The 8430-nt window shown below is 60.0% G+C and overlaps 1 protein-coding gene across 1 annotated transcript in view; it reads right to left on the reverse strand.

Moving 5' to 3' along the window:
* The window catches only part of QSOX1 (quiescin Q6 sulfhydryl oxidase 1), a 22255-nt gene that overhangs the window by 4200 nt on the left and 9625 nt on the right, over positions 1–8430 (reverse strand). Inside the window, exons 2-12 of the mRNA XM_009320732.1 lie at positions 7410–7510; positions 6033–6081; positions 5790–5892; positions 4920–5010; positions 4539–4684; positions 3949–4083; positions 3625–3754; positions 1540–1662; positions 1274–1426; positions 864–1041; positions 11–448 (exon numbers count right to left, since the gene is read on the reverse strand). Coding sequence (XP_009319007.1) covers positions 11–448; positions 864–1041; positions 1274–1426; positions 1540–1662; positions 3625–3754; positions 3949–4083; positions 4539–4684; positions 4920–5010; positions 5790–5892; positions 6033–6081; positions 7410–7510 — 1647 coding nt within the window. The remainder of the gene's footprint in view (positions 1–10; positions 449–863; positions 1042–1273; positions 1427–1539; positions 1663–3624; positions 3755–3948; positions 4084–4538; positions 4685–4919; positions 5011–5789; positions 5893–6032; positions 6082–7409; positions 7511–8430) is intronic.

Genomic DNA, 8430 nt, shown 5'->3' on the forward strand with positions numbered 1-8430 from the left:
CGGCTCGGGCCGGCTGCTGCTCGCAGTGCCTGGCTCTTGAAGTGCTGCTCACTGAAGGAGTCCAGGTCCACGATGTCCTCGCCCACCTCCCGCAGCTTGGGGTTCAGCCGCACAATGCTGGGGCGCCGTGGCTCAGGGGAGCCCGGTCGCCCTGGAGCTCTCGTTTCGCCCTCTGTCTCCTTTTCCTCCTCTTCTTCCTCCTTCTCCCTCTCCCCTCGCAGGCCCTCAGTGCCCAGCCTGGCGCCTGTCCCCTCCCCAGTCGTGGAGATAGGGTCAGCCTCGGCATAGTCCAGGTAGATGTTGGTCGGGGAGAAGTGCGCCTTGAGGAAGGTGAGCACGGCCGGCTCGTCCCAGGCATGCACCCCCCTCTCCTCCTTGTGGCACTGGGGACACATGTCCGGCGGTGGCCACTGCAGCTTGGGGAACTTGGGGTCCTCCGTGTCACTTCCTGCAGGGCCCAGAGCCAGCGAGGGGGTTAAGAGGGGACATGTGAGGCAGCCCTCCCCCTGTACTGGTATAAACACCCTGGAGCATCCAGCAGCTGGAGGTGGTGATGGGGATGGGGACAGGGACATTTGGAGGAGCCATCTCAGGAGGAAGGGTCCTCTGAGGGCACATGGTAGCTTTGGGAAGCTCCCTGCGGGGAACGTGTAAGACCCAACTGCATCTCTGGGGCTGTCTGATGCTGTGTGACCAGCTGCTGTCCCCTGTGATGGAGGATGATGACAACAGGATGTCCCCAACACTGCACCCTAATGCAGCCATTTGCTGGCTCCATCCAGGAGGAGGGATGCTCCTCCACCTCACTTCCCCTTTTCCCTTGGGAAGCCACCCTGGCTCCCCTCCCCACGGCCCCCCCTTACCCGCCAGGCGAGCGTTGACCTCGTTGTGGTGGGACCAGAGCCAGAGGACAGCCTCCTCCCGGCCCGCCACCTGGTCCATGGACTCAGCCGCCATGGCCTCGAAGTGCTGGGCACACTCCTGGCAGCCGAAGAAATGCCGGACATAGCAGCGCATGGTGCTCAGCACCTCCAGCGGCAGCTTTGGGGAGAGGCAGAGGATAGGGGGGGATGGGAGGGCAAGTCCAGACCCCGCAGTGCCACCGCCACGGTCCCATGGCCAAGGTGGCAGCCCCGCACCCAACTCTGTGGCTCTTGCCCTCCCCGCAGACCTACCTTGAGGCAAGACAAGCCTTTGCCTGCACGCAGTATACCTGCCCATCCAGCAACCTGTCCGGACACCCCTTCTCTGAGACCCAAACCCCCCCGGGGACGCCGATACCTTTGTCAGGGCCGCTCTGGGCAGCCTGGATGGTCAGCAGGTGGAAGACAGTCCAGAGCCCGCAGGGGTAGCCGCGGAAGTGGGGTTCGCTGCCCTGGCAGCCCACCCAGGTCACTTTCGTGGGGAGCATGGTGGGGGGGGAGGCCTGGAGGACAAACGGACACAGCGTGATGGAGCTGGCAGATAATGCCAGGTGGGGGGATAGGGGCAGGGGTGAGGAGAGGAGAGCGGGGCCTGGGATCCCCGCAGGTGCCTTACTTCTCTGTTATTCTTCATGGCCTCCTTCAAGATGCTGCGGGGCAGCTCGGGCTCCGTCCAGTTCCTCAGCCAGCCGTCCAGGGACTGCAGGTAGGTCTGCACGCAGGGGCGCCCGGGGAAGTACTGCAGAGAGGAGATAGGAGAGAGGAAACCCAGACCCAACCCGGGAGCAGCAGGGCAGCCTGCTGGCACCCCTGGCTCACCGGGACAGGCACCGGCAGCACCAGCATCCTCTATGGCAGCACGTGCTGGAGGGCAGTGCAGTCCTGGCAAGGTTTCGGTGCCTGGCCCCAAGGGGCTGGGGGCCGCAGCGTGTCCCCCCCATGGTGGAGAGGCCCCTGTGTGCGTGTTCAGGCTCCAAACCTTGGCCCCATCTGAGGGGAGGCAAAAAGCCACTCTGACCATAAGTCGGCGCAAAGCCGATTAGCAGCAGCACTTTAAAACCACAGGCGCTCCAGGGAGAGGGTGCAGCCCGCCAGCGTGCGCCACCAATGGACAGAGAGAGGGACCGACCCACGGGGAGGATGAGACCAGCGGCACACAGGAAAAGTGACAGGGAAGCGAAAGGAATGAGCTTTTTGCTAAGTCTAAGCTGTTCTCCCTAGGCCTGTGGGGAATCACACGGGAAGTCCCAAATTCGCAGGGGAATTCATCTGCAACCTGCCATTTCTGCTGCAAAACGCAGCTCCTTTGGCAGGAAGCTTTGCCACACGATTCCATACTTTCCAGGCACCACTTCTTTCCACGTTAGGATTTTTCCCCTCTCCTTGCCTTAAATACCTCTTGGGAATGCAACAGTTAAAGCTGGGACCTGTTGGCTGAGCTCCCCCAGCCTGAGCCCTGCCGTGCTGGCAGCAATCCTGGGGATGCTGCTCCGTCCCGTGGATGAGCGCGGCAATGGCAGCACAGGCTCAGCATCCTTGGGGAAGCACCAGCACCCACCACCCATTGTCCCGGTGCCTCCTGCCCGCGGCAGGGACGCAGCTTCACCTCCTTGTCGGGTCCAGTGCTATGGCTCGTCTTTGGACAGCGAGGGGAAGGTTTGCAGGAAGAATTAAAAGCTGATCAAATAAAACCACTGCTGCTCCCCACCACCCCAGCAAGCTCGTACCCTTGGCCAGGGAGCTGGTGTGATGGGGGATTTATTTCCCTAACCCTGTGGTTCTCATTAAAGGGAGAAATAGCGAGGGCGATAGCTGGGGGCGAGCAGAGGAAGAGCCACATGAAGCTCTGAGCTGAGGACTTAAGACTCGTTGCACCAGTGCCTTGCGTTTGGAGCTCTTTGCTGGGGAGAGCAGGCAGGGGTGGGAGCAGGGGGTGTCTTGCACATCAGCGAGGGCTATGCAAGGTCCAAACTGAGTGTGAGACCCTGGGTGACAAAGGAGGGAGCAAAGGCAGGCATAGCCAGGTGAAGGTCTGCCAAGGATCTCGGGCTGGGACAGGGCTCCTGCAACCCCAGTGGTGGAAAATCAGCCAAACACAGAGCTCCATTGCACCAAGAAATTAAGCTGCCCTGCTTCTGCTGGCTCAAAGCTCCTACACACTTCAATTTCACCAAGCCCAACAGAGAAGAAAAAAGACTTTAAATTAGGCTCTTCCAGAGCCTGACTCAGAGTAGGAATCCCTTTCCCAGACTATCAAAGGAGCCCGCAGAGATCAGCTCCCCGAGCCAAGCATCCAAGTCAGATGATCAGAGTTACAAACCCCTCTGATCATCTCTGCCACCCCAGTGGGTGACAATGTCTCTTTTGGAAAGACCTACTGCCTCAACACACCACCTCCTGCAAGTACCGAGCCTGCTCTGCCCACCAATACCTGCACCCCAGGTCTTGTCTAAAACTCTCTGGCACCTGCTTTCGGCTGCCGGCTCCCGTCGGGACTCTGGGCTGGGTTTGGAGCTCCGTGGGGACGGGGACGGCCCTGTGCTGTCCTGAGCACTGGGATGCAGAGCTCGCATCGGAGACCGCCACGCTCCGCTACCGGCGAGCACTGGGACACGGTCTGCACCCTGCATTTGCGTTTCACGTTATAAATAGCTACGGGGAGGTGTGGACAGTTCCTCTGTCGACACCGAAAGCTCCTCACCTTCACCAGCGTGGCCACGTAGCATTTGAAGGCGGCCAGCTGGGCTCCTGACAACGCGGCAGCGCGGGCAGCCTCCACCCGCAGCGAGTAGTGCAGTGTGGACTCCAGGTCGGCCATGTACACCTTGGAGCTGGGGAGGGCAGTCCAACACGATTGTTCATCAGCCCGTTAACCTGCACCCTCAGGGACCCAGCCACGATTCGGGGTTTTTCCCAGGAGAAAGGCACAGTCCCAGCCCATTGCCCACCCGTGGCCATGGCACCTCCTCCCCACCCCAGCCCTGGCCTCCCGCAGCCCCAAAATGATGAAGGGGGTTAGTATGACCGGTCAGCACGCTTCGGCTGGGATGTGTTGGTCTCGTTGGAAGCGCTGACGGTTGTGTTCAGCTTGTAGGAGCCGCGGGTGACACCTGAGAGCATGCGCAGGTAGTAGGTGTAGAAGGAGCGTGCCTCCATGTGCCTGCAAGGATGGAGAAGCCATGAGCAAGACCCTCTTCCCTCCCAAACAGGCCCTGGCCCCAAGGAGGAAGCAAAGGAGACCAAAGGCTTAGCCAGACTGGCAACTCAGACCTGGGGAATGAGTGCAGGGTGGTCCATGCTCTCCACCTCCCTGGCAGTGGGTGTCCTGGTACGCAAGCTGGAGCAAAGCTACGCCCCAGGCAGCCACGCTGTGCCACCTCCAGGCAGATGTGGCGGGGGGAGGCCCCAGCCACAAGCCATTTTGCCTTTTACCAGCTCCAGGCAGGGCTGGCAGCCCCATTCAGTGTCCACCAGCAGCCCCCCGCCAGCCCGCCTGACCCCGCCACTGTCTCTTTCCTAACGAGCTTTTCCACAATTAGAAAGGAGATCTGATGGGGCACAAGCCTGGCACCCCGCTGGGGTCCCCAGACCCACCCTGCCATGTCCCAAACTCACACAGGCAGGCGGGAGAAGGAGCCGTTGCGGAGGAGCAGGTAGCCAGAGGGGAAGGTGGTGACGCCGAACTTCTCCACGAGCTCCTCCTCGCTGCTCAGCACCCTCCTCACCGCCACGTTCTCATACTGCAGCATGTCCAGCGCCACCTGCAAGCCCAGCAGCCCCAGGGTCAGACAGGGGGGTGACATGACCCCCAGCCCCACCGGGGATGCAGCAGGGCTATTTAGCACCCTGTAAAGCACTTCACGCCTGCAAAGCAGCATGCAAGCCGACCAGTGAGGCTGCTGGGAGAGGACTTCACCACCAAAGGCGCCCAGCAATTATCTGGCACCAGGGACACGGGCTTCAAGGGAAATGGGGGATAAATGCAGCTGTACCCACCTCTCTGCCCACGAAGGAGTCACTCTTCTCGAAGATCAGCGCCAGGTACTGGTCCTTGTTCCTCTGGAAGAAGCTGTAAACCTCCTCCGCGCTGCAAGAGAGAAGAGAATGGCAGCAGGTTCCTCAGCATCAGCCAGATGCTCTGCTCTCCCACCCAAAAGGAGCTTGTCCCTCGTCCCCAGGGATTTGGCAGGGGATGCTGGTGCGGGTTCAGGCAATTCCTCCCTGTTGAAGTTTCCAGCCCAGTTTTCTGCTCTGGTTCGCAGGCTTTGAGAAAACCCGCCAGGGTCAGCCAAGGAGGCAGAAAACAAAGCATGGGCAGGGCAGGGCAGGAGGGAGCTGCACGCTCGCCCACAGGAAAAGACAGCAATGAACTTGAACCAGGGCTGTTGTTTTTTTGGCTAGAACATGGAGGCACTGAAGATCTGAAGCACATGCCTGGCTCGACCATCACTTTGGGAAAGCCAAATGCTTGCCGCTGGGACAGCGGAGCAACCGCCTGCATCTGGCAAAGACAACTCAGATCCCAACAAGTTTGTACTAAATCAAGAAAACCCTTTCTCCGGGCAGGAGAAAGCTGCTAACGGCAGCGGCCTCACTCAGCATGGCACGGCACTGCCATGTCCCCGGCCCAGGGGCCGCTTGTTCTAATTAAGGCTGATGAGCAGGTTCATTAGGAGATGCAACAACATGGCCCATCTCATCCGGGCCATGTAAATGGCTCTAGCCTGGCCAGGTCATCTGCATCTCCCTGGGACGTGGGTGATACAGTGGCTGCTCCGTGCTCATTTTTGGCTCAGGATTTCCCCAGAAACCTGCTCTCTATGGGATGGAGGCTGCCAGACCACACCCCCATCACGCCACCCCTACCTCGCCGGCTCCAGCGGAGGACAGGCGGGCGGCCAGGCGTCCTGGCTCTGCTCAAGGTTGGTGATAATGATATGGCGCAGGTCCTCGATGGTGGCGCTGGGATCTGCAGGGGGACAGGATGCCAAGATGTCAGTCCTGAGGAAGCTGGTTCCATGGGCAAAAAGGGGGGGGCGAAGTGGCCCTTCCCCCCCAAGGTAAAAAAAAAAAAAAAAAAAAAAAACCCTTGTGGTTCTGAATACTCACTGGTAATCCTTATCCCATCCTCTGCCTTCTTGCTAAAAGCTCTGAAGAACTGAAAGGGGAAAAAAAAAACCACAAGGGGAAACTGGAGTGAGAGTATTTGGAGGGGGACAGGGAGGCAGTGCAGCCCAGCAGGCAGAGGCTCCCCCTGGACCGTCTCTGCCTCAGTTTCCCCACGACATTACAGCATGCCGACCGACACCAGCCACTGCAGAGGGAGCTCCGGGCTGCGTCCCCATCTTGTGGGGCATCCCCAGAGGGGAGGGATGCAGACGTGGGCTAGGAACCATGTCCAGCTAAGGGCTGAGCGCTGGCAGGCAGCAGGGCAGGCATCTCCAGGGGTCCCAGGGAGGCAGCCGGGACCTTCCTGGTCCTGTGAACCACTGCCTCCCTGCTCCAGAGCTCTCACAAAGCAGGAGAAAGTGTTTTGTCCCCAATCCTGGCTCCAGTGCCCACGGTACAGCCAGAGCAATGAAACCAGGTTGCATCAGACAGGTGTTTGCTTTGCAGGCTGGGCCGGGAGCGTGGGCTGTTTGCAAAAGGTGTTTGGCGGGGACAGGGGATGCAAAGCAAGTGACTTCTTGGCATCACCATATCAGCATGCCTCCCTGCCCCGCGACGTGGTTCGGTCAATGTCACACAGGTGGTGGGTGCTCAGGCAGGGGGTGCTCTGTTGAGACCCCAAGGCAGGGCTGCGGCACAAGCCAACCTGCTTGGCAAACCCCCAAATCTGATCCCACCTTGGGCTGAGCCTGTAAGCTGGAACTGAGGGCATGTCTAATGAAACCCTTATCCCCTCCATTCCGTCTCAAGGTGATCCTGGCTTTCACTGCCTGCACCTGAAGTGCTTCAGCTTTATTGCTTGTGTTGGAGTGAGGCTCTTGTTTGTAGGAGGAAACACTGTGAAACGGCATATTGACACAGCTGAGAGACCAGGCACGGGCCCAGGAGGAGGGACAGCACCTCACCAGCTGCCACAGGAGGCTCCCAGGAGAGCCCCATGCAGCCTCCCACAGTATCCCTGCACCCTCCTCCAAAACCGGCACCTGCAACCGCTCTGCCCTCCAGCAGCCTTTCCCAGGTGTTTCCAATTCAGGTTTCAGACCCTCCCTCATCCTAGGAGAGATCTGGCCTCTACGCTTCACGTGAAGCAGCATTTTGGTTTTCCCTCTCCTTGTTGCTACATCACCCAGCAGTTGCGCTGGCTGCAGCCCGGCCACAGCTATGTTTTGGGGAAGGGCGCAATAGCTCCAGCCTGCAAAGCCCCAAAGGGAGTATTTTGGTGCAATAGCGCTGTCGATCCGATTGAGCAAGAGAGGGACAGGCCAAAAGGCAAAGCACAGTAAAACCAGGCACGTGCCCAGCGCACGCAGCCCTTACCTTCAGCGTGGGGAAGCCGGTTATCCCAAAATCAGCACACACTTGCTGGTTGGCCTCGTCAGCACAGTCGATGGCTGCCAGCATCACTGCAGGCCTCCACTCTGTGGGGTCAGAGGATGCAGTCAGCACAGCTCAGCCCCTCTACGGCCCCAAAAACTGACCCGCTCCCAACAACTGCTGCGGAGACGGCAGGGATCTCCCGCTGCACCGGCAGCACACCTCCTCCCGGCCCCAAAATCACAGCTCGCCCCTCGCAGGAGACCAACTGATGGTTTCCAAGCCCCAAATACCCAAAGCCCCAGCCTGCACTGGTGTTTGGCGCCCTACTTTTCGGGCGGCAGGAGCACAGGGAAAGCCGTGCGAGGCGGGACCAGGCTTTGCACGCCCTGCCCTCGCTGGCGTCGGAGTGCAGGCAGCTCTGCCCGCAGCTGCCTGCCCGTCTGGTTCTGCCTGCCCAGCCTCTGCCCCAGCGGGAAGAGGCCGCCGGGAGAAGGGAAGGGATGGCTTAACCGCATCTGGGGGAGAGCAAGGAGCATGGGCTCCAGCTTGTCTCACCCCAGACCAAGGACACGGTCGATAACTGAGAGGGAACAACCCAAAACCAGTAGCTAGGGCACTGCGGTGGAGCCCGCCCAGGTGCCGAGCATCCTCTCCCCCTCTGTGACTCTCCTCCACCACCTCCCTGGGGAGGACCAGCAGGTCCCTGGGGTAAAACAGAGATGAAGAAAAGGGGACACAGAGACATTTCAAGCAGCGGGCTCTGAAAGTCAGCAGCAAAACGGAGATAGAAGCTCTGAAATGGCTTCTTTTTAGTGTAAAGGACACAAGCTGGAGAACACCCAGTCTCTCCTTTGAGCAGGATAGGGAGGGACGCAGCACCGGCACACAGACAGAGTCCACGCCACCCTAGGCAGGAGTCTGCCGGAGATGGGGACCCACTGGGACCGTCCTGTGTTGCAGGTGACGGGGCAGACGAGCCACTTCCCACTGCCCCAGCACCCACGGCACAGGAGGGCCACTG

The sequence above is a fragment of the Pygoscelis adeliae genome, unplaced genomic scaffold (assembly GCF_000699105.1).
Source record: "Pygoscelis adeliae isolate BGI_AS28 unplaced genomic scaffold, ASM69910v1 Scaffold402, whole genome shotgun sequence".
In the NCBI taxonomy this organism is placed as follows: domain Eukaryota; kingdom Metazoa; phylum Chordata; class Aves; order Sphenisciformes; family Spheniscidae; genus Pygoscelis; species Pygoscelis adeliae.